This window comes from Nuphar pumila, chromosome 9 (assembly GCF_984573655.1).
Source record: "Nuphar pumila chromosome 9, dmNupPumi1.hap1.1, whole genome shotgun sequence".
NCBI classification, from domain to species: Eukaryota; Viridiplantae; Streptophyta; class Magnoliopsida; order Nymphaeales; family Nymphaeaceae; genus Nuphar; species Nuphar pumila.
Window position 1 is genome coordinate 43,838,344 of NC_143257.1, and position 25,637 is coordinate 43,863,980.

General features: G+C 37.4%; 2 protein-coding genes across 5 annotated transcripts in view; one reads left to right on the top strand and one right to left on the bottom strand.

Moving 5' to 3' along the window:
• Positions 1–7,218, top strand: part of LOC149828577 (cytochrome B5-like protein) — a 93,798-nt gene extending 86,580 nt beyond the window's left edge. Inside the window, exons 7-8 of one of the 3 annotated variants that reach the window (XR_016434054.1) lie at positions 5,349–5,448; positions 5,559–5,977. Coding sequence is in view for 2 of the 3 variants with exons in the window: in XM_090016893.1 (XP_089873019.1) it covers positions 7,014–7,116 (103 nt within the window). In the remaining variant the exon portion in view is untranslated. Of the gene's footprint in view, positions 1–5,348; positions 5,449–5,558; positions 5,978–7,013 lie in introns of those variants that run through there. The other 2 variants (XM_090016894.1, XM_090016893.1) reach the window with 2 other exon arrangements.
• Positions 1–25,637, bottom strand: part of LOC149828579 (uncharacterized) — an 88,250-nt gene that overhangs the window by 51,325 nt on the left and 11,288 nt on the right. The window contains exon 2 of one of the 2 annotated variants that reach the window (XM_090016896.1): positions 15,311–15,582. The exons of the other annotated variant lie outside the window; for it this stretch is intronic. Coding sequence (XP_089873022.1) covers positions 15,554–15,582 — 29 coding nt within the window. The 3' untranslated portion in view covers positions 15,311–15,553. Of the gene's footprint in view, positions 1–15,310; positions 15,583–25,637 lie in introns of those variants that run through there. 2 annotated transcript variants of the gene reach the window in all.

Consider the following 25,637-nt stretch of genomic DNA (forward strand, 5'->3'; position numbering starts at 1 on the left):
GTCCCATCGTCTATCAATGATATCCCAAATAGGTTTATATTTTCTTTCAACCTTGTCAAGGTTTGAAGCAATTTCTTCCTTTGCTCTATCCATTGCCTCATACAAAAATCCCATAGCAGGTTCATCTGCATCAACTAATCGCAACACTTTCACAAGAGGCAGTGTAGCTTTAATTGCATATGATATGGCAGCCCAAAACTTATGATCATTAAGAACAATATAAGAAATGTTTTTAGCATCAGATTTCTTATAGTAATTAGATGATCTAAAATTTGAAGATAAGAACATCAACTTTAACTCTTTCTTATAACATCCAATACTATGAAGTGTGAGATATGTTGTGGCAAAACGAGTGACGGCAGGACGTAGAAGTTCTTTCTTCTTTGTGAACTTTTTCATTAAATTTAATACCCATGCATGACTATAAATGTATCTTGTAATTTTTTTTGCCTTTTCCACTGTATCTTTAAAAATTGATATCTTTCCAATATCTTCTAACATAAGATCTAAGCAATGCGCTGCACATGGTGTCCAAAAACATGTTTTTTCTGCTGTTAGCATATTTCCAGCTGCAACATAATTTATTGCATTATCTGTAATGAATTGCACCACATTACTTTCACCAACTTCTTTAACAACTTCTTCAAACAACTTACACAAATTTGCACTAGTTTTTTCCATGTCGCTTATGTCAACAGACTTCAAAAATATTGTTCCAGATGAGCTGTTCACAAGAAAATTAATTAAGTTTCTTCCTTTTCCATCTATCCAACCATCTGCCATAATGCTGCAACCAACCTTTGGCCATTCTTTTTTGAACTCTTTTAAAATTTCGTGAGTACAATCAACCTCGTCCTTTAAAATCCACGTTCTGATCTCGTGATAAGAAGGTGGTTTGAACCCTCGCCCATAATTTGCAATAGCTTCTACCATTGCACCAAAATATGGACTATTGCAAAGATTAAATGATAAGGCATTTGCATAAAAAAATCTACCAATGGCACGACATACATTTTTTCTTTCATCCCTTTTGAAAGCAGTGTTTATTGTGGTTTGTCGTGCTTCTTTGTTCACAAAAAGGTCCATAGGATCAGCTGCACTTGTTTTTGCATCACTACCTGATCCACTAGCTTCTTTATTCACATTATTGCCGGTTGATGATCCAAAATAAACACTTCTCTCGATATCCAACTTGGTTTGTTCTAACTCTTCTTTCTTGAGCCTCTGATCCTTTAGATGATTCTGAAAAAATCTTTTCACGTCAGGTGGAACCGCTTCGCACATGCTTACACCATGCTTTGTGCCAGCTAAGTGATGTTTTAGCCTATAGATGCCTCCTGTAGTCTATTTATGACAGTAATTGCAAATTACATGTCTTACGAGTTTGGGATCTTTAGTAGGATTTGGAACTTTAACTCCATGATCCCATCCTACATCTTTTGCCATTGTTCAACTGCAAAAATACAATAAGAATCAATATATATATATATATATATATATATATATATAAATTGAAAACTAATGAAAACACAAACAAACGAAGTCAGCGAGAACTAGAAAATTGTTAGTTTAAATTTTTTTTATTTAGGAACCAATTTGAATTACTTGCCACTAAAAAGAGAACACACGTGCAAAGATCAAATTCCTTCATAGCATGCAACCATGCATGACACACAGTCACATACACACAGATTTTATAAAATCAATGGCTTCCGATGGACAAATTAAAATGTAAAAAATAGCATCAAGAAAAGAAGTAAGAAGAAAGAAAGAACCCATGGAAAAACTAAAAAGGGGAGACATAAAGTATTTATCTCCCATCTAAATTCAATATAATAATCAGCTTAAAAGATAAGAGGAAGTAACAGTCCAACATGAATCAACATATTTAAATAATAAAACAAAGTAACAAAATGCAAACTTGAAACAGAGTAACAGTATGCTGATCAAGTTTCCTACAAATAAGCAAACTGATGTTTGTTTATTTGTTCTCTTACCATCATTGGAAGGAAACCTAGATGTCGGGTTAGAATCTTACTTCAAGAAGTCAGTCATTTTAAAGAGCATATTTCTTCCAGCTGCAACTTCTATTGCTTCTTTTTATGTTCCCATAGTTTTTGATATTTCAATGATTAATGTGCTTTGATAAATTTAATGGCTTAAATAACCATGATTAAAAGTGTGTATTAGGATATTTAATTAATTTCAATTTTTCGTGTTTATTTTTTATCCCTATTCTAAATCCATGTCAATTTGGTTTGTATACTCAGTGATCTTTTCCCACTTGTGCTGTCAAGAATAAATTTCAATATTTGTGTACTGCAGGACTATACAAAAGTACACAGAGTTTAGGCACTGCAATGTTAATTTTGTGTGTGTGTGTGTATCTGTGATATTTGTTGTATTCTCTTAGTTTTAGAACTCTACGAGTTGCTCTTTATATGGCCGAGGCTTTAGACTATTGTAGTAGTGAAGGTCATCCATTGTATCATGATCTCAATGCATACAAAGTTCTCTTTGATCAGGTAATAATGTATGCTTGTCTCAAGTGTAGCAAGAATCCTGTATTAGAAAAGTTTGCTCGTCCCATTTAGTCTGAGTTGTTTAATTGAGAGAAGGTGCCCTTCTCTCAACTGGAAGAGGCTGGAAATAGCTAGAAATTTTGGACTTTGTTTATAGCTTGCAGAGTCCCTGTACATCATTGATTTGTTCGCAATTTTTTTCTCTAGGAGAAGTGAATTTTAAAATCTCCCTAAGAATTTCTTGAGACCAGTGGAGCATGCACAGGTGCACAGACAACTTCACGACTTGCTCACAATATTTTCCAGGAGAAATGAGTTTTATCCCTAAATACTATCATGTCAAGAATTTCCTGAGAACATTAGTGGGGCATGCACACATGCACGCACACATGGTTGTGGCTGTGTTTCAGCTTATATTCTTATTTGTACTTGCAGGATGGTGATCCAAGACTTTCTTGCTTTGGTCTTATGAAAAACAACAGAGATGGAAAGAGTTATAGCACAAACCTTGCTTATACACTGCCAAAATATTTACGAACTGGTAGCTGATTTCTTGGCATGGGGCTGTCTAATTGCTGGTTGCTTGCCAACATTTTTCTCAGAATTTATAATTGTTTCCGTAATGTTGGCTAGTGGCTACCATCATTATGTTGGCATATCGTAGATTTTTTTGTGAGAGACGAGAGAGAGAGACAACGTACCTATTTTCTGGGCTCAACCTCAACCACGAGAGAGAGCCTGCGTGTGAACGACGAGAGAGAGAAGCTGCGTGATACACACAGTCACATACATGAGAGACGAGAGAGAGTACAGGCATGTGAGAGGGAACATACCTATTTTCTGGGCTCAACCACGAGAGAGCCTGCGTGTGAACGACGAGAGAGTGAGAAGCTGCGTGAGAGAGAGAGAGAAACAGAAAGCAAAAATAAAACCCTAATTAAGGTCGGGCGCTCTTTTTTTATACCCCAATTTTTAGTCAAATCTGGGCTTTGACCCTAATTTGACCACCAGCAGTAAAGGCGTATACGCCTCATTTTGAGGCGCGCCTCGCCTCGAGGCGTGCGCCTCAAGGCGTATGAGGCGCACGCCTTAGAGATTTTGCGTTTTATTCATGCGCCTCAAGGCATAAAGCCCCTCGCCTTGAGGCGCGCTTTTAATAACACTGGTCCAAAGTGTCCATGGCGACACATATATGTATATATATATACACACACGTTTTCTCTCTCTCTCTCTCTCTCTCTATATATATATATATATATTGGAAAAACACAAAAACATGTAAAAATAGCATAGAAAATCAAATTTTACGTATTCTAGACCTACCTACATCGATTTCCATGGATTAAATAATAGAAAATCAAAATAGAATCCATGGCTCCCTACAAAAATATTGCCTAAAACCTATTCAGGCTATTTCTATGAGACAAGAGAGAACACCCGTACCTTGTTGAGGTTCGAAAAGGGAGATGGATGAAACGTCGGATGGTTGGAGAGGAAGATGATCTCCTCTTCTTCTTTCTCTTGCTTCTTTTCCCTCTTTCCTTATCTCTTTCTCTCTTTTTTTTTCGACCTTTTTTTATAGAGAAATAGACCCTTATCCTTCCAGTCCTTCTAGTGTGTGCTGGAGAGAGGACTTCTCCATTTGGGAGTTCCTCTCGCCCACTTTCCAAAAATTTTAAAATTCTATATATGTTGACTTTTCCACCTCCTTTCTCAATTCATATAGTCTTTCCTGATTTCTAGATTTTTCTACCTTTCTCATCTAGTAAGGACTCTTCTAGGGAGTCCCAAATTAGTTAACAAATGTTGAAATTCGGAATTAATTATAATTTAATAATTAATTAATTAATTAATAATAATTAAATATCTTGAAACTTTCGGAGGATACCTTATCCCTCTGAGAGTCTTTTTAACTCTAGTTAACTTTAATTTAAACATAAATATTGAATTTAAAGCTGTATTTTCGTTGGGTATGAATTCTGGATTTGGATCCGAATCCGAATCCATATTCAAAATTCATTTAGATCCTGGACTGGATCAATTCCTAATGAATATGGGTCATCCATATTAATTTGGATTATATGGATTGGATCTAGTCCGATCCAAATTCGGCTAAAGCCTACTGAGGCAGTTATTTTTTTGAAAAATTATGATTTTCGGGCCAACCGTAGCCCGAATTTGAAAAAGTAAAATACCATAATACTCAGAATTTCAAGACGCATCTAACGATATATAACTCGAATTTTGCCTTCGAATTTTGCTCGAATTTAACCCGAATTTCTCTTGAATTTAAAGGTCGAAAATAAAACTTTTTCTTACATTTTCGTTGGCTCATTTAGACCTTGTCGATGAGACCTGGGCCGAGCCCAAACTCAATTAATGTCACCTAATATCAAGTATATACCGACTTTTCTTCAACACTTAGACAATTTTTCAGAAATTTCTAAATTTAACTAAGTATTAAAATACACAATATTACAGCATGTGGCTCTATTGGGGAGCTCTTAATAGAGTCGTTGGGAGCTCCCAACAGTCACAAATGTGATCGTTGGAGAGCTCCCAACGACTCTATGGTCTTTTGACCATAGTGCCCATGCTCTTTACAAAAAAGACATTAAATAAAAAGATAAAAAAATAAAAAATAAATAAGAGAAAAACTGTTCCTAATGAACAGTACTGTTACATGAGTAAAATGACAAAAATATCCCTAGAGGGTGTGTGTATATATATATATATATATATATATATATATATATATATATATATATATATATATATATATATATATAATCCTCTAGTGTTTTAGGTATTTGTGTTTTGTTACAGGCAATGCAAAACCAATGGAATTTCTACTAGTTGTCACAGTTGAGTTTGATAAGCTGCACCATCCTCCATTTCAACAATAAGTTGACAAGAAAATATAAATGTGATTCTCTAGACTTATTTTTTACCTTCAGAAATTTTTTGAAACTGTTGAATTGTTCACTTCGTCTCAGCCAAGCACTCCATTTTAATTATTCATGGTCCTTTTTGTAGGCCACAACATGCTACACGGGTCTTTGACATGATTGATGATTTCTACATTGGAGATCTGCAGTTGTGAGCAGAAACTTAAATCTTTTGACTCTATTTGGAAAAAGTAAATTGGCAAAATTCCATCCCTCTTTTCTTTGTTAGCCAAGCTGGGGGATAGCCCTCATTGGAATTCAAACTTGGGATCCCTTAATGAAGATAGTCTTACTCTACCTTGTCTTATCTATCTTAATTCAACTCATTGACGTTTTTCTAATTTATTGGTGAAATACAATAACTTGATGGGATTGGACAAAAAAGTTATTGAAACTTGATGTCATATTTTTATCTTGTTTGAGATATAACATATGAACTATGTGATAGTGAAAAAAGTTTCTGTTTGGCTTGGTTTGTTTGTCTTCCTGCTTTAGTCATTTCCTTACAACTCGTGCTGTAGTAACTATACCAATTTCTCCAATGACACAAAACTATGTTAAGAAAAATGATCATATATAGAAATTGTGGCATGCACAAAAATTAAAGAAAATAAATAAGGGGTTAAATATAGACATGTAGTCAGATGGTCAGAAATAGATTGTATTCTTTATTAAATATATATTTTGTTAGGGTGGCTTCAAGTTGGTTCAATATCGAGATGGAATGTTAAAGCGACATGTTTTCCTCCCACTTTTTTTTTCTTCATTCTCTTATATGCCTCTAATATTGATCTGAATATTAAAAATATATGCAGATATTAAGGGATAATTTATTACCATGACCAAAAACGAGTATCAAGACAAAAAAACATGAGTATATGCAAAATCCATTGCATTTGGAGAACAATATTAGTGTTTTTAAATAGAATTTCTTATTTCCTGAGTTATAAAAAGCGATATAGACAAGGAACTTGGCTACACTAAACCACAACTTAAGTGGTTCCTTGACAAGTAATTCTTATTTAATTAATTACTAGGTGGGAATTGGTTTTGTATGAATCTACTTTTACTCTACTCTTTGTGAACCTTTATCGGAAAACATCTAAATTTCGATGAGGACCAAAAGGTCGGCCTATGGGTTCTGTGAATAATGGAACTACCTCTGTAGTTTATGGTTTTTGTGGGTTTACATGTTTAGCTAGGACAAGACAGGCTTAACACTCAGGGCTTTTCATCATACAAATTCCAGGCAATTACTTTTTTGACAATTTAAAACTTTCATCTGACAATGTAGAGCAAAAAATGTACACTGAAGATGGTTGGTAGTAGTTGATAACTGGTTTTTTTGTTTCTTTTTTCCTTCAAATTTATAATCTCTTGATTACTTCAGGGTCACAGAGTATCTGACATGGTCTTATGAGTGTGGTGTTTTGTCTGCATCAGTTGCCATACTTCTTTGAACAACGATGTGGTTTGCACCTTACATTTTTTCTGTGAATCATTGTGTCTATGGTGTATTGTATTGTTTCTTTCTTGCTGACAGGTTTCCTGAGGAATGCATTGGAAATCAGGATGATTTATGTGGATTTGATTATGTTTGGAAAAGTTCATGGGCTCTCTTTGATCTGAGAAAACTTTCTAAATAATTTTGTGTGATGAAGGTTGTGACGTTGTTTCTAACCATGCTTTGGGAACACCATTTGTTGTAGAATTTAGAAACAAGTGGTTATTTTCTCGACGTTTGTGCATCCTTGTGCTCGTGTGTATGTTAACTGACATAAGGTGGTACACACACCTGTCACAAATATCAGCCATTTTTTGAAAATCTCGCAATAGAATTTGAGATTTTAAAAAGCTGTTGAAATCTCAAAAAAATTGATGTTTTCCTAATATTGCCTATTTTGAAAGTGTCGTGTTTTTATCCTGATATTATCATGTTATTAATGGGATATTTATATTTTTAATGTTTTTTCTTATATTTTTATATATTTTCTTATATCTTTTGAAAAAATAAATATATCTGTAGATGTATTCATATCCACACATACACACATGGCCATTAGAATATCAGAACTACCATGTGAATTGAGCATTTCCAAGACTTTTTTGCAGCTCCAACCATGTAGACGTGTTTGGCACGGTGAATTTATTAGGAATCAATTGTTGGGACATGCATTTTCAATGGAAAATACAAATTTTGGATGCTTGAATATTGATGAAGATTATAAGCCATTTGTTTTAAAGCCTTAAAAAATCTTGTTTATGCATTATAATCTGATGAGTCAAAAGCTGTTCATTGTAAAACCAAGCATAAAGATCACATTGAGAACAAAAAACCATGAAAATTGTGGTTCACATGGTAGTTCTCGTAAGCTAGTAACATCAAGTGACTATATATAGGCATAGGCTAAACATTTGTGCTAAATGAAACATGCTAAATGGGTTTTCCAGTTTTTTCATTGTCTTTTTTGCAGTTTCAACCCTATAAATATGTTGGACATGGTCGATTTACTAGGAATTCACACCTGGATCATGTGTTTTGGATGAAAAAAATAATTTTGAGCCTAAAAGATTTAACCAGATTTTGGACTGTTGATTTTTCAAACTTTATAAAAATCCACCCATAGCTGATTCTTATAAAATCAAGTAGGTAGATTACATCTGCACCGTTAGAATTTAAAAATAAAACATAAAAAAGCTTGAAAACCCCATTTATCTTGTATGTATTATCCTCTCTTTATATATAGAGTAGACGGTAGCTGCTTGAGAACCTACTTAATTAAGCTGACCATCCGTCACACCCTTGACTAATAAAAAAGACTACTTTTTGTGCCAAAAAAGCTTTAGCGGCATTTTGAGTCTAAATATCCCAATTGTCTCAGCGGAACTGGGACCTTTAGCAGTGCTCAACAAAAGGATACGTGCATCATTGCAATTTTGTAATTATGCCCAGGTCTGCTAAAGGGTATTTCAGTAGAAAAACTTGTTTTTGGCATTTTTTATTTATTTATTTGTGTGGCCGTCATCAAGTGCTCGATGGATGGTCCGCTTGATTAAGTAGGTGCTCAAGCAGCTACGCTCTATTATATATATAAACATTTGGTCATGTCGCCATTACCTACAATGAGTTTGTTTTCTTTTTTTCTTCACTAAACTAACTATAAATGTGATCTGCAATGTGAGAATCGGCTTTTAGATCATTCTATTATAATATGTAAGCACAATTTTATGAGCCTTGAAAAAATAATGACCTACAATGTATCATATTTTCTTGGCTCATAAAATCATGTTTTTTCATTGAAAACACATGATCCAACAACCAATCTCTAGCAATTTCATGAATCCATCTATGAGGTCTGATTCGGTCAACATGACCTGCGCTTATGAGTTTCATTTCATTTGGATGGTTAAGTTGCAAATGATCAAATTTTACCCCATAATTATATCTATATATATGTCCACGTGTGTGTGTGTGTTTACTTTTTAAGCCTATGTTATAAACAAGTTTTACAAAAATCTATACCCCTAATAATTTTAAAAAATGACCTGATTTTTATGTATTAACTAATTACACCATGAACTTTGTTTTAATTTTTACAATATGGACAAATCACACGGAAGAGAGGAGAGAGATGCAAGCTCTATTGTTATCTGGAAGCGCCACGCCATGGATGTGAAATATTATTGCCAAGTGAGGTTTCTAATATCTATGGAACCAGTGGCAGGTTTCATGAAGGGTGTAGCAAAAAACAAAAAAAAATTTGGTGTGATAGTCGGGGGTTCAGGGCAGCCCCCCCCCCCCAATTTTTTTTTTGAGATAAAATAAAAAATGACTACAATTATTAATAAAAATCTATTTCATATGGACAAATCAAACTATTTGCTGCAGTCAGGGCTGGGCTAAAAAAATGGATAAAAATCTATTTCATATGGAATCAGGGCTGGGCTAGGATTGGGCTTTTAAAAAATAAATAAAAAAATTTAACTGTTTCGGGAGGCACTTGTCCTGCCCCTCCCCCAGCTCCGCCTTTGTATGGAACATTTATTATCTTAAATGGCAGAAAATGATTGTATTGACCTCGAATACCTCAAAATTTGGCTTGATCACAAAAATTCTCTATCTATCCAAAAACGTTGATTCTCGACTTTTGTTGTACCTTCATAGGTGTTCTGCAATACGTAGCTAATGTTTGGTAGACTCGAACCTGCATATTTACAGTTTTATATGGTTTACCTGCACATTTTTGGAGATTTGTAAAAACTTCGTGTCAAAAGTCTTTTTGCTCTCGGACATTAGCCATTCATTAAGTTTTTCATACGAAGTTTAGGACTCATAATTTATAACTTGCGATCATCTTCCACTAATTTAATTTACCCCTTAGTCGTAACAAACATGTACGATTTCTTAGGGTTTTATTGTCAATGTCATCGGATGCATGCATAATGTAGACAAATTAGCGAGTCTCTTTTTCTAACACGTTTCTCGTCAGACATTTGTGTTTTCTTAGGGTTTTGCTGAATTCATGAATACAACAACAATTACGCCTTCATCCCAAAATAATTGGGGTCGGCGATATGAACCAAAAAAGGAAATCATTCTGGGTCTTCCACATGAATCCTTCTCCTCCAATCATTTCTATCCAATGCCATGTCCTCGGTGAGGTTCAAAGCATTCATATCCTTTCCTATCATCTCCATCCATGTCTTCCTAGGCCTACCCCGACCTCTTTTAACTAATATATTTTCTCATTTCTTCATCCTTCTAACTGGAGTATCATTAAGCCTTTGCAGAATATGTCCAAACCATCGTAAACGATTCTCTCATCTTATTTTCAATGGGTGCAATGCCTACCTTCTTATGTATATCTTCGTTCCGAATCTTATCTTTTATTGTATTTCCACACATCCATCTAAGCATACGCATCTCAGCTACACTCATTTTTTGAATATGATGTCTCTTGGCAGCCCAACATTCCGTACCATATAGTAAAGCGGACCTAATAGTCATCCTATAAAACTTTCCCTTCAACCGCAATGACATTCTACGAACGCACAACACTCCAGTTGCACTTTTCAATTTCATCCACCCAACCTTTATCCTATGATTTACATCTCCATCAATTTCTCTATACTTTTGAATGATAGATCCCAAATATTTGAAACAATCATCCACCGGTATTTCTTGCTCACCAAGCTTCACTACACTCCCGTCACTACTTCGTTGCTTACTAAACCGACATTCCATATATTTTGTCTTACTCTTACTCAACTTAAAACCTCTAGCTTCCAATGTCTGTCTCCATAATTCTAACTTAGCATTAACCCCAGCTCTAGACTCATCAATCAAAACAATATCATCAACAAACAACATACACCACGGCACATTTTCTTGAATTGATCTCATAAGCTCATCCATCACTATAGCAAATAGGAAAGGCTTAAAGCAGATCCTTGATGTAACCCAACCGTTATAGAAAAATTGGTTGTCACCCCTCCACAAGTGCGGGCATTAGTTACTACTCCTTCATACATATCTTTAATTATACTAATATACTTGAGAGAAACATATTTCTTCATCATTGTCCACCAGAGAACGTCCCTAGGTACTCTATCGTATGCTTTCTCCAAATCAATAAAAACCATATGCAAATCTTTGTTCCCCTCTTTATTTCTCTCAATAAGTTGTCTAAGAAGATGTATAGCTTCCATAGTTGATCTTCCAGGCATAAAACCAAATCATTCTATAAATGGGTAAAATCCTTCAGTACAATTATGAGATTAACCAGGATGTGTTCCATCCATGAACACTTGGTTTTCTAATAGCATGACACCAAATATACTAGTGAAATAAGCAAGCATCAAGGTGAGTTCCCTGCTAATAACCTGCATGCTAGTGCAGAAATGATGGTGTATCTTACAGAGATAACCAAGAAAGAGAGCACCAGAAGGTAAATATGCATTAGTGAAACAATTTACCATCAAGGCATTAACTAAAAGTAAGCATTAGAGAAGCCATTCCAATTGTTACGAGCCTATTTCTTTAATAAGTCAGTGCGGCACAACAGTCTTTCCTTACCGCCGCAAGTCTTTCAGTCGTTCACTTGTAACTAATTTGTCACGAGCACAGAATGCTTTACAAACCCACGATGCACCAGACTGCCTAGTCTGGTACGCCTAATGGCCAAAAGTCGCATACCAACACTTTTTCATGTGTTGAATCATTTCATTGGCCTTGCACACCAGCTCGTGCACAACTGATCAAGCGCATCTCTAGATGCGTATTTTATGTAGTACATGCTACTTAGTGCATAGTTGTCCCATACCAGCTAACACTTTCGAAAAGAGTACAAATTTGCCTTAGCCTTGCGTATTATAGAACATATTGCAACTCCATGCGCACACTATAGCAAAACCTCGCCATTGAAGGAACAAGAGCTTGCGGCTCCCAATCCGAAGACCATGATTGAACATCATGGCAAAGAGCACCACCCAGACTTATTTGTCGACGCCTAGGCATTCTCTCACTTAGCCCCGAGTCACCATACTCGGTTGGAATCACCTAAGGTGATTCCAGGATGAATTATCCTTAACTCACACGCACCCCGTGCTTCCAACCACTATGCGTGAGAAACATTCCTGCAAGCCGAGAGGTCCTTAACCAAAGCTCTAAAGGCAACATCCCCTGATCCGCTGACACTGCTTAACCAAACAATGCTCTACGTTTGTGCTGCTGCACAACGATGAACTAATGAGGATACTGTTAACTATCGCATGTTATGCTACCACCGTACGTCACCGATAAAGCCAATGCATACCACACATTCCTACACTCGATGCATTTTCTACTTAGTAGAGCTCCGCACTGCACGTGCCTCATTCTGAAAGCTCGGTCTGGGACATTCTCCACTATCCAAACCATTGTCATCCTCGACGATGTCAGTGTAGGTAAGAACACAGTCGTGTCTAATATGCCAGTTTCTCTTTGTACTTATCTTTCGTCTACTTTTTTTCTTCATCCTACTCAACTTGTTCTAGTTTTCATCCACCATCGCTGCAACCTTTAACATGTCAAGTCTCATTCCTTAACGCGCCTCCAATCACTTAGACAATGATCTTTCACTTTATCAACATTGAGCATTCTTTGCTCATGGGACCCCAGTGCAGTCCCATACACAAGCAGGTCATCCTCGTCGGCACGACAAACTTGTTGTCTTTATGCTCATGGTTGGGGTGCCTTCCAACCCCAGCAAGAGCAATTCCAAGCCCTTCGTGGTCATCGCACAGAAGAACGACCACCAGCGTATGCTGCAGGGATATCAACTCCCTTAAGCACCAACCTGCGGTTTTCCAACAATTTAAATTAGTTCTCAAGTGGGAGAACACCTTCTTGCGTATCACCCCAAAGCGGTCCTTTAAAGTGTCTTCCTGAGCACTCGTCCTCATAAGGGTACCTTGGCCCAATGCTGCAACTCTCATCTAGAGCCAGCACGTTGTAACACTCTCCCGCAGTCAACAAAACGTTCTCGTAGAAACCAAACCGACGAGCCAAAAAAATAACTTTTTTTGCACACACAATTTACAGAGGAATTGCCAAGTCAAGTGACCAAAAAATGAACATTCTGCTCAAGATGGTCACTCCACTAACCCACAATCTTGAAAGAGAATATAGAAGTTTAGTTGAGTCACTCATACCCAAAGGTGCAAATCCATCCAGCCGAATCCTACATGCATTCTCTGCATGCACAAGACAAATGTCATGCTCCACTTGCAAGCCTAACGCACAATTGGTAGAAATTTTTGGCTTATCTACGTTCCCTTAGTCAACTAAACAATAACCATGCACTTCTGCTTACCATGGTCAAGATGTCCCATACCATCCTGCCAACATCTTACTTTTGTGCTCGGTCAACAGTACTTAAGCTGCACAAATTTGCGTAACCAAGATAAACCATCTCTGTCCTCTTCAGTGTCGCACAAAATGAACAATAAGGTCTCCGTGAATTTTTCTGCTCTGATGCCAATTTGTCACGAGCCTATTTCTTAAATAAGCCAGTGCGGCGTGATGGTCATTTCTTACTGCCGCAAGCCTTCAAGTCGCTCTCTTGCAACTAATTTATCACGAGTATAGAATGCTTCACAATCTCGCAACGCGCCAAACTGCTTAGCATGGCCAGCCTAACGGCCAAAGGCCGCATACCAACAATTTTCCATGTGCTGAATCATTTCATTGGCCCTGCACACCACCTCGTGCGCAGCTGCTTAACGAAAGCTGATCAAGTGCATCTCCATATGTGTATTCTATGTAGTCCATGCCACTTAGTGCATAGTTGTCTCGTACCAACTAACACTTTAAAAAAAGGTACAAACTTGTCTTAGCCTTGTGTGCCATAGGGTGTATTGCAACTCCATGCGCACGCTACAACAAAAGCTCGCAATTGAACGAACAAGAACTTTTGGCTCCCAGTCCAAAGACCACTTGATGATTGAACATCATAGCAAAGAGCACCACCCAGACTCATTTGTCGGTGCCTAGGCATTCTCTCGCTTAGCCCTGAGTCACCATACTCGGTTGGAATCACTTAAGGTGATTCTTGAGGGAATTAGCCCTAATCTACACGCACTCCCGTGCATCCAACAGCTACGCGTGAAAAATATTCCTGCAAGCCGAGAGGTCCTTAACTAAATCTTCAAAGGCAATATCCTCTGATCCGCTGACATTGCTTAATCAAACAACGCTCCACGTCTGTGCTGCCACACAACGATGCACTAACGATGATATCGTTACCTATCGCATGCCATGCTACTACTGCACGTCATCGATTAAGCCAATACATACAGCACGTTCCTACACTCGATGCATTTTACGTGCCCTGAAAGCTCAGTCCGGGACACCAATACTCAGGGTTCTTAATTGGCAATCACCAAATAGCTAGAAGTAACTTAGTCTAACAACTTAGGATCGGTGTTATCATCAGTTTCATCATCACATAGGTTAGAGCCACATTGGCTAAACTACTGGAAATCTTCTTCTTTTGCTCTCATCATGTTTATAGTGATATAGTCATTGATTATTGCTTTCAATTAATTGTTTTATCTAGATGACTGATAATAGTGCATGTGCATAACATTCCTTAGATCTATGTATGAATTCATAAATATCAACTGGAAGCAGTACAAGGAAGACAGGCACCATCACTTTATGCAACATACACCCTGAACTTGTGTAGAGTACAGCTTCCCTCAACCCTAGGTCACAGGCAGTCCTATTTCATGGATGAAAGCTATTAAGGCTGGGGGCTCGTACATCATTTAACCTACTCCAAAAATCATGCAAGGCACTTCACATCAATCCTCCAGACCATCTGCATGACGTCCAGATTTTGTCAGTGTTCATGTGGGGACAGGTTAAACCAAAAGAAAATTGACTACCCTGCAAGAATTCATTGACAATGAGAAAAGAATTAGTAAGCATCTTCAATTTAAGCCCATAAAGGTTCCACACACCTGGCTAGGAGGGTTGGCTTAAGGAGTTCAAGTTGAAGGGCGTCACAAATTTCATACCAAGGGTGTGTCCCTTTCTGCAATGTCAAAGATAAGGGGAAACTATCCTCGGTGAGTGGGAGAGCGGGAGACTACTTGTGGAGTTTTACACCATGGACACTGAAATAGGGCCACAGTCATCATGACACCTCTCAGCCTGTAACAGGATGTCTGAACCATAATGGTGGTTTTTCCTTGTTATTAACAAAAAATCATTAATTTTATAGAAAAGACCACAAGATTTGCTTTGTAATGGTAAAGCAAGATAACATGGTATTAATGGTAGATTATTCCTTTATATCAGCATGTCCACTGCAAGATTGGGAGACTATACATTCTTTTAGTCACCAATATCCTGACCATTTTGAGGAAAAACAAACCAAGACATCCAAACAATTACAGTAAGGATATTAAATGTCTATAGTCTATACTGATCCATTAATCGAGTCAATCAAGATCTGCTGATCCCAGGAATGATCTATCATAGTAGCATTATATCCCAACATTTGGCTCGGATTAACCAGTGAAATAAGGCAAAAATCTTCACCCAATAGTGCAAGTTCCAAATGCACCTGCTTGCATATGATTGAAAAAGCTTCAGAAACTGTTGGTGAAGTGGCCATAATGAACTACAGTTTACCAGTGTAACCAGTTCCTGTGTCATTACAAAATGAGCTCTCAGCTTGCTAAGACAATTATTGAGCATAAAGCTGACTTGTGATGGTCCATCAACAGATATGTTCCTCATTCAAGTTAAAATGACTGGTCTCCTTCATAAATTATTATGAGATGGACCTTGATTTGAAAGGCATAAATTTTGATTATGGGTTTATTCATGTTTTTCTGGGGATGCTACCTTCCAAGTTATCAGCCTATGATGTTCATCTACAATGGCAGTAGATATTGTGTCAATCCTACATTACTAAGGATCCCACCCTCGATGAATTCCTATCCTACAAGTAACAGGCAATGGACATTTAAAGATGGGATTCTTCAATAAGTTGGCTTAGTTCAAAACCCAAAAAAGCAACAACGAGACATTAAATTTCCAGATCTCTACCTTCGACGTTCAACAGTGTATGTTGCACTTATATGTACATGTATCTTTTCTAACAGTCTTGCCCACAAAAGGAAAGAAAAAGAAAATGCCTTGAAGAAGAAACAGATAAGCACCAACCTGTAACACTGTCTAAAATCATCAAATGTAATATATTTATCATATTATATAAATGTAAGTGTGGTTTTAGTTCAATAAGATACTTGGCCAAGCTTCATATCATCTTCGTCGGTGGACTTCTCCCCGCACCCTGGACTGCAATTTTTTCATAGTGCAGTTGGCTTCAACTAAACTTAGAAATATAAAATGGAGTAATTTAGAATCAAATCTGATAGTTTACTTTTCACATTCTACAACTATGCACATCACTATCTATATATATATAGGGAAGGACACAACAGTGGATGCCCTTCCTGTCGGACGTGTACGCGCACGATCAAGGGCGCGTGCTGAGTTTGTGCAAGAAGGGGCTTTAGCGGTGGTAAGGAATGCTGCTAAAGCCCCTTTTTACACAATTTTTTTTGCGCCACTGATTGCGCGCACAATCAGCGATGCAAATGCATCCGCTATTGTAAAATGGGAAGGGTGTTCGACAATACACTATATATATATATATATATATATATATATATATATATATATATATATATATATATATATATATATATATATATGAGAATAAGGATTATGCTGCCCCCTTTTTTGTTAGGTCACCGTTAGGACCCTCCAAAAATCATAGTTTTAGGCATGCTCGATCTACACCGTTAGATGTGTTTATCATTGCTTATTTATTAAGAAACATGCTTTGTTTCAAATTGATTTGATATAAATGTGTATTTCATCATCAAATTTTAGTACAATATCAACCATTGATTTTTTTACCTCTTTAAAATACACATCTAAGCAAAAACATGCTTCATCAAATACATGTTCTCCATAGAGTAAACAACAATAAACACATCTAACGGTTTAGATTGAGCATAGAATGCCTAAAACTATGATTTTTGGAAGGTCCTAAAGGTGACCTAACAAAAAAGAGAACATGATTATCCCCCTTTCCCCCTTCTCTCTCTCTCTCTCTCTATATATATATATATTCTAGAAGAATGCATGTCATTTTCCTGAAAGTGGTAAATGTAGGATATAAACCAAAAGCTACCATTTTAGGCAATTATGCCAAACGCCAACCTTTCCTCTAATAGTTACACTTCAACAATGTGCAGCTTCTTGGTTGTCTGTACCATCCATATCTAAAACCGAGAGCCCTCACCCAAATCTAAGAATACGAATTGCATACACAATAAGCAAGCCAAAACGCCCAAATAAACAGGTGATACATCATAAAAGATGTTATATAATGGCACATCATAGCTTGCATCTAAACATCACATTTTGTAACCATCAAGTGTTTTTCAGGATGTTAGTCCTATGCACCAAAATCACTTTACACATTGGTTAGGCACCTAACGTTCAATCCTATCACAAAGCTTCATCTCAAGTTTGATTCCCTTAAAGGGGCAACACATGAAAAGGGTCAATGACAGCAAAAATGAAGCTCAGAGTGGGGCCACTCCAAATGTCAGTTGTGTGGCATAGTGGTTTATTGTATGCGTACATTATGTTTGTGCATGTGTGCGGCGGGCATATGGAGCTTAAACTATTTTTTCCTTAAGCATCCCCTTCTGAAACAAAAAAAAAAGCTCCTTGTTTATCCATTAATGGAAAATAAAAAAACAAAAAAATGTTTCGATAGATATACTCCTTCATCATGATAAAAGCCCAAGGTTGCCAGAGTAGAAAGCGGATGCGGGACACGATACAGGAAGAGTAAGCGAGAAGAAATGCATTTTAAAATATATATGAAGCGGGAAGCAAAAAATAAAAACAAAGCAATAAAAGAATTGAATGGAAATAAAAATGGAACGCAAGTAAAAGCTAAAATAAAAGTGACTATTCTTAAATTTCATGATTTTTTAGTGTAAGAATTAAACAAACAATTTAGAGAAAGCACATGGAAGTGAGTGAGATGCATGAGAGGAAACACATAAAAAAACATGAAAAGTAGAGTGAGAAAACACATAAGAAGAATAGATGAAGCATGTGAAAAGCATGAAGAAGAATGGGAGAATCCAGATTCCCATCAAATTTCGGAAGTGAGGAGTATCACGCTTTTGAAGCGAGTTTCCAGGAAGCGGGCTTCCCACCTATCTAAGAAGCTTCCTTAACTCTGGAAAAAAAACCGTCTCTCTCTCTCACACACACATATATGCATGCAAAGCACATGCCAGCAAGCACTAGTGATCGCCAATGGCTTCACTTTAACGAATAATGGTCACGTACCAAACACTACATTTGAAGGTGAAGAGACGTTTCCGACTTATTCAACTTCTTTTGCTTTTCCTTGATATCCAAACTTGGATAGAGGCAATGTAGAAATCGAATATGAGAGAGCTCATTACCATCACTCTCAGATTCGGTCTCAGCAAATTTCAAGTAGCCATGACAGGCTCGGTCTGCATTTTCTACAGGCCGAGTGGGTCATCAAGCTGGACGTGACCCAGACTGAGCGCAGACCGGAGGAACTCAGTCTGGGTGTGTTTAGACCAAGCAAAAAAAAAAACGAGTTATGCGTATTGTGACAGACCGTCTCGGTCTATTCGTACCGAGTCGGGTCCGAATTAGTTAGCAAACCGAGTCGGGTTTATAATGGTGGACCGATTCGGCCCAGACCAAAGGTGGACCCGATATGGGTCAGACCGACTCAATCTAGACCGAGAGAAATCGGACGCGTAGGGTATATAAAGATATGTGTGCGATTCATTGATCGGGCGCGGTGGAAAAATCGAAATAGCGAAGACTCAATTTTTTTCATTACAAATTGGATTCAGATTTGGATCCCAATTTGGACCCAAAACTCAAGTCGGACCTGATAAGACGACCCGATTTAGATCCAGACAAACTATTTCAAGCGGGTTTGGATCGAGAATACCTCATCCAGGAGCCAAATCAGAGTTGAGTTGAGGACCTAAGTGGTTCAATTTTTATTATGGATGTGGATCTTAAAGTAACATAAGGTAAAGATGACATAGAGATCATTGTTAATGGTTAAAAAGCAAAAAGATCATTTTGCCCTTGATATGCCTACAAAGTATTTAAGGCATAACTAAGTGCCCCGAAGTCAGAATAATGTGATTATTGAATCTGTGGATTCTACTGCTTGAGTAGAATCTATTAGTAGGGGATGTGAGGACAAAATCTGAAAGAATGAAGTCAGAGTTTGACAGTTAAGTCTAAGGGTGTTTTAGTAATTTTGACAATGATACAAGGTATTTATTGATTTTAGATCAAAGGTTGCGTAAAACTAAGAATTTAGAATTTAAGCATTCCAAGTGAACATTTGCAAATTCCTCCTTAGTTGATTAAAACACATGCTAGTTAGTTTAGGCATCTTTATATATGATTCCAAGTGCTTCAAGTATGCTAGTTTTGTTTATTGTAAATAGACATTGTTTTGCATGCCTAGGAATTTATAAAGTTCAAGTGTGATGCTTAAACCTGATCATGCATGTTTTCTGAGTTATAAAATAAATGTGGCATGACATGATTGCATGTATGAGATTAATGTGTTATGTGAAAATTGCGGGTAGAGTTCAAGAGTCTCAGGGTAGGTATTACCTTGGGAATATCACGCTTATACCTTGAGAGGGGCGTTGTAAGTGTCGTGAATTAATCTGTGGTGGGTTGCCATACTTAACAGTTCAGACATGTAAACATGTGTTAAAAAGTAGTAAGTGGATATACATTAAGGATTGTATAACGCACTGACTTCAAGCTGTAAATGTTGAGTAAAAGTTGTTTATAGGATGACCACCGAGTATATGATGGGAACTCTACTAAGAGGCATAGTCTGGGGTAATGTTGAGGTGTGTACCTCGTGAGTAACCTGAGAATATCTAAGACGTTTTTAGGTGACCCTTAGGGGTTAAAACATTGCCCACTAGATACATGTATTAGAAAATAAAGTCTTCACGTTCAGCTGTGTAGGAAAAGAAAGAACAAAATAACGAAAAAAGGGGCTGCAGGAAGAAAAGACGCCAGAGTCAGTGTCTGCGTCTATCAATGTATTAATATAATGAATACAAGATTTTAGGGTACGAAAATACCCTCTAACAATATCTTAAATTACATTACATAATAACTGGACATTGACCCGGTTCAGTACATGGATCGGGTTGGGTCCTGTATATACAGAAGTTGGGTCCAAGACCCAATAACGACTTCTTTTCAGCCTCCCTCAAGTTGTGCATGGTCCTGGACCATGAACAACTTGCCTTTCAGAAACCAAAATCTCTCCTTTGTCAGCCCTTTGGTGAAAATATCAACAACTTGCTTTTCAGTTCGCACAAACATGGGCTCAATCTCCTTTTCTTCAACCTTTTTCCTAATAAAATGTTGATCTATCTCAATATGCTTTGCTCGACTATGATGAATGGGATTGAAAGACATATTGATGGCACTTTGATTATCACACAGTAGCAGTGATCGAGCAATAGGTTCTCCCATTTCCGTTAGGAGATGCCTTATCCATGTGGCTTCAGCAGTGGCAGTTGCCATCGACCTGTATTCAGCCTCAGTACTTGATCTAGCGACCGCCTTCTGTTTTCTACTGCTCCAAGATACCATGTTCGATCCAATGAAGCTGCAATAACCAGATACTGACCATCGTTCATCTGGATCACCTACCCAATCAGCATCAGCATAAATAATGATCTCATGGCCGCCGCCTAGATCTAATTCACTTTTCTTATATACCAGCCCATCACCAATTGTACCCTTCAGATAACGAAGTATTCGTTTGACTGCCTCCATATGCGACGTATGAGGTTCATGCATAAACTGAGACACCTGATTAACCGAATATACTATATTTGGTCTAGTAAAAGTCAGATATTGTAGCATGCCAACTATGCTACGATACTTAGTGGGATCTCCATATATATCCCCTTCTTTAGAACTCAGTTTCTGATGAATGACACTTGGAGTTGCTAATGACTTACAATCTGTCATGCCTGCCCTGCAGAGAATGTCCAACGTGTATTTATGTTGAGTAAGTGTGAGTGTATCACATCTTTTATCAACTTCCACCCCAAGAAAATACCGCAGCTCCCCTAAATCTTTCATTTTGAATCTCTGATTTAATAACTTCTTTACCTCCTCAATGTGACTTTTGCAGTTCCCTGTGATGACAATATCATCAACATATATCAATAGGAGAGTAGTGACATCTCCTTCATTGTGAATGAATAACGAGTGATCCAGAAAGGACCGAGAAAAGCCATGCCTTTGTATCTCTAGTGAAAAACTCTCGAACCAGGAACGAGAGGCTTGTTTCAATCTATAGAGTGCCCTCTTTAGTTTGCATACATACTGCTTGGTGTCTCGTTCTGCATACCCAGTGGGTTGTTCCATGTAGACTTCCTCCTTTAAATCCCTGTGTACAAACGCATTTTTTACATCTAACTAGCTTAATGTCCATCCATGTTCAATGGTTAGACTCAACACAATACGAATGGTTCCCATCTTAACCACAGGACTGAAAGTTTCATCGAAATCTTGTCCTTGTTCTTGTGTGAATCCCTTGGCTACAAGTCTAGCTTTATACCTTTCGATGCTTCCATTTGGTTTATACTTTATCTTGTATACCCATTTTGACCCAACGACATTTCTATTTAGTGGTCTAGGCACAATCTCCCATGTCCCACATTCATGTAAGGCTTTCATTTCTTCATTCATTGCTTCGACCCATCTTCTAGAACTTGTAGCTTGATAGAACATGAGAGGCTCATCCTCTTTATTTATGGACGTCAAGAATAGTTGAAAATCCAATGAATTTTTTTTATAGCTTACCCACCTGTCAAGCGGATGTCGAATCCGTGAGGATCTTCTGATATCCATCATCTGTGAAGCAGGATCAGAAGGATCCGTATCTGTATAAGGAATGGATGAGGGCTCTTTCTCTCGTCGGGTGTATACAACACCCTTATACCTTGTTGGCTCCAAGTTTTGTGTGACAATCTCTTCTGTTTGAGTTGCATTTGTTGATGCTTCATATATCTCCTTTTGACTGCAGTCTGTTGGGCAGTCTTCCTTAGCACTGGAGAGGAGTTCTGAATTTAACCATGGGTAGTATACCTCAACACTCGGACTTGAGTTAACATGAAGACTTGAATTAGGCGGCTGATCATCAAAATTCAATTCATCAAAAACTACATTTCTTGATATTTTGACGCGTTTACTCAATGGATCATAACACCTATACCCTTTGTAGTCTTCAGCATATCCCATAAACCGACATTTTAAGGCTTTGTCTTGAAACTTATGTCTCAATGAGCTGTCAATGTGAACATAGCAAATAGACCCAAACACACGTAATTCATGATAATCGGGTTGTATGCCAAATAGAGAAAAATATGGTGACTTATTTTCTAAAATGGTCATAGGCAGTCGATTTATCACATGAACTGTGGAATGAAAGGCTTCAGTCCATAGTGCTACAGGAAGATTGCTCCCGTGCATCATGCTCATTCCACTCTCAACAATATGTCGATGCTTCCTCTCAGCAATCCCATTTTGTTGAGGTGTATGTGGGCAAGACACTCTTCTCTTTATCCCATTATGTTGAAGAAAACTAACAAAGTCACTAGAGGCGAATTCACCTCCTCCATCACACTGGAAATTGAGAATGTTGGTAGAGAAATGGTTCTGAACAAAGGAATGAAATTTCTGAAACAATCCAAAAACTTCTGATTTGTGCTTCATGAAAAATATCCAAGTATAACGTGAATAACTATCAACGAAAATAAGAAATATTTACTGCCAGAAAGAGAAGCAATTGGGGCAGGACCCCAGACATCAGAACATATGACCTCAAAGGGCCTTGAAGCTCTCTTATTAATGGAATTGAATGGCAAAACACGACTCTTACATAAATGACAAGTAGAACACTTTATATCAATGACTTCTGAACTCAGACTGGACTTATGAATGAGATTATTTGAGACAAGTTTTTCAATAAAATGACGACCACAATGACCCAGACGACTATGCCAAAGTCTTGGCTTATTACATTCAGAAATGACAAACACAAACTCAGAAGGAGCGAGAAATTGATGTTGATGAGGCTTCAAGGATGAGTAGTCAGAATGAACCAAGGTTTTAAAACCCGTGACTCGGAACTCAACTCGTTCTTTATTGACTCGTGACTCGGCGGGTCAACTCGGTGACTCGGACCGGGTTTTGTTAACTTTTGATTTTAAAAGAAAAACAATATATAATTTGTCTGAAACCATTTTTTGAGTAAACATAGTCTCCAAATGTCTGTAAGAATATAAAAACAACTGCAAAGAGCTATAGAGGTTTGCTTGAATAATTGAATTTGATATCTATACAAGCACTTTGACTAATTCATGACTTGAATTAGAGGATTTGGTCACCATGAGTTCAGTCTGCTACTACCTAAGGTTCCTAAAATGGCCAATCATATATGCTAGCTTGTTTTAAAAGTTTTAATTCCCTCTCTAACAAATCCATAAATATAAAACAGGGATATATGTGGATATTGAAAGTTTACAGAATGCCCAATATCAACATAAATAAACAATTTTCTCATGTACAAAACTATGCAGGAAATATATTAATGACACAACTATAAAATGACTACTAATATTTGAATATGTACAATGCTTGTTCACATAACAAATGGATGATGAAACCTAAATGTGACTTCCCATAGGCATAGTTGACCCACCATATATAGTGAGAATCATCTTTAAAATATTTTGCTAGAATAAGTTGATAACACAGGGTGAACAATAGTTCGAACAACATGGCGATTTTATTCTATGGATTTAAATGCTTTTTTATCTTTAAATGATTTTTATTTTCTTTTTTATACAAAATCTGGGGGTAATCCTTGTTAAAATATATGTACTTGTATATTTCGAAAATGTAATTTGAAACTCAAAAAACAAATTTCAAATATCCCAAAACTCGCCCGAGTTCGAACAACATGGCGATTTTATTCTATGGATTTAAATGCTTTTTTATCTTTAAATGATTTTTATTTTCTTTTTTATACAAAATCTGGGGGTAATCCTTGTTAAAATATATGTACTTGTATATTTCGAAAATGTAATTTGAAACTCAAAAAACAAATTTCAAATATCCCAAAACTCGCCCGAGTCAAGCCGAGTCAAGCCCGAGTTTTGGCAAACCGAGTTTGCCATGCCGGGTTGACTCGCTGGAGGGGCGAGCCGAGCCGAGCCGAGTCAACGAGTTGACTCGGCGAGTTTTAAAACACTGGAATGAACAGAGGAAGGATCTTCTTGAAAGATGTACATGTTGCCCCATCTTTTTCCCTCAGCGAATGTCTTCCTCATGCGAAGATCCTTAACATAAACAGAAGAGGGAGTAAATTCAACTGAAGCATTAACATCATCAACAAGTTTTGAGACAGAAACAATGTTCTTCTGAATATTAGGAGCATGACTAACATTTGGAAGTTTAAGAGAGGACTTGGACATGGGTATAATGGCATTTCCAATGTGTGAGATAGAATGATGAGAACCGTCTCCCGTGACTATGCTATTCTTACCAACATAAGGAGAGAGATTCAAGAGTTTACCCGCATCACCCGTGACATGAGTCGCTGCTCCGGAGTCGACGTACCAAGTGCCTTTATCATTTTGCTTCATATTCAATCCTGCTAAGGCTGCCAACAACAACTCTTTTACTTCTCCAACCCTCCTAGCTTCTGCTTGTGATGCTTTTCCCTTGTTTTGAGGGTTGAACCAACAATTTGCTTTAATATGCTCTTTCTTGTTACATAAAAAACAAGTGGGAATGGGCCTTTGTCCTTGTATATTGGGCGTTGGAAGTATACCACGACCTCCAAAAGTATTTCTCCCGTGGCCTCCCCTTCCTCGAAAGAAATTTCCTCTACCTCTACCATAAGTCATTCCCGTGGCCAGTACATCTTGAGTTCCTGAATGTCCATGAATGTCTTCAGAAGATCCTTTCAGAGTCATTTCATATTGCAATAGTTTGGCACGAAGGTCTTCAAATTTTGGAAGTTCTGGTAAACATAATAAAGTGTTCGTCATAGCATGATAATCTGGCCCCAACCCAATCAAAGTTTGTTGTACCTTATCCTTTTCACTGACGAGACACCCCACAATAGCCAGTTGATCCGTGATGCCTTTCATTTTGTTCAGGTATTCCATAATAGACATGGAATCTTTCTTCAACATTTGAAATTCTCGCTTGAGAAACATGATTCTCGCCTCAGAGATCTGCGAATAGGTCTGAACTAGCTTGTCCCACAATTCTTTGGCCGAACAATCATCAGGAATGGCTACAAGAACCTCTTGTGAGAGGGTTGAAGTGACGTATGCCACTAACGATTGATCCATTTTCATCCAAGTAACATATTATGGATTCTTGAGAAAAAACAGTAGATTGTGCCCCTTTATCGTCTATCTTTTCCTGCGAAGTGAACTCTGGAGGAGGTGG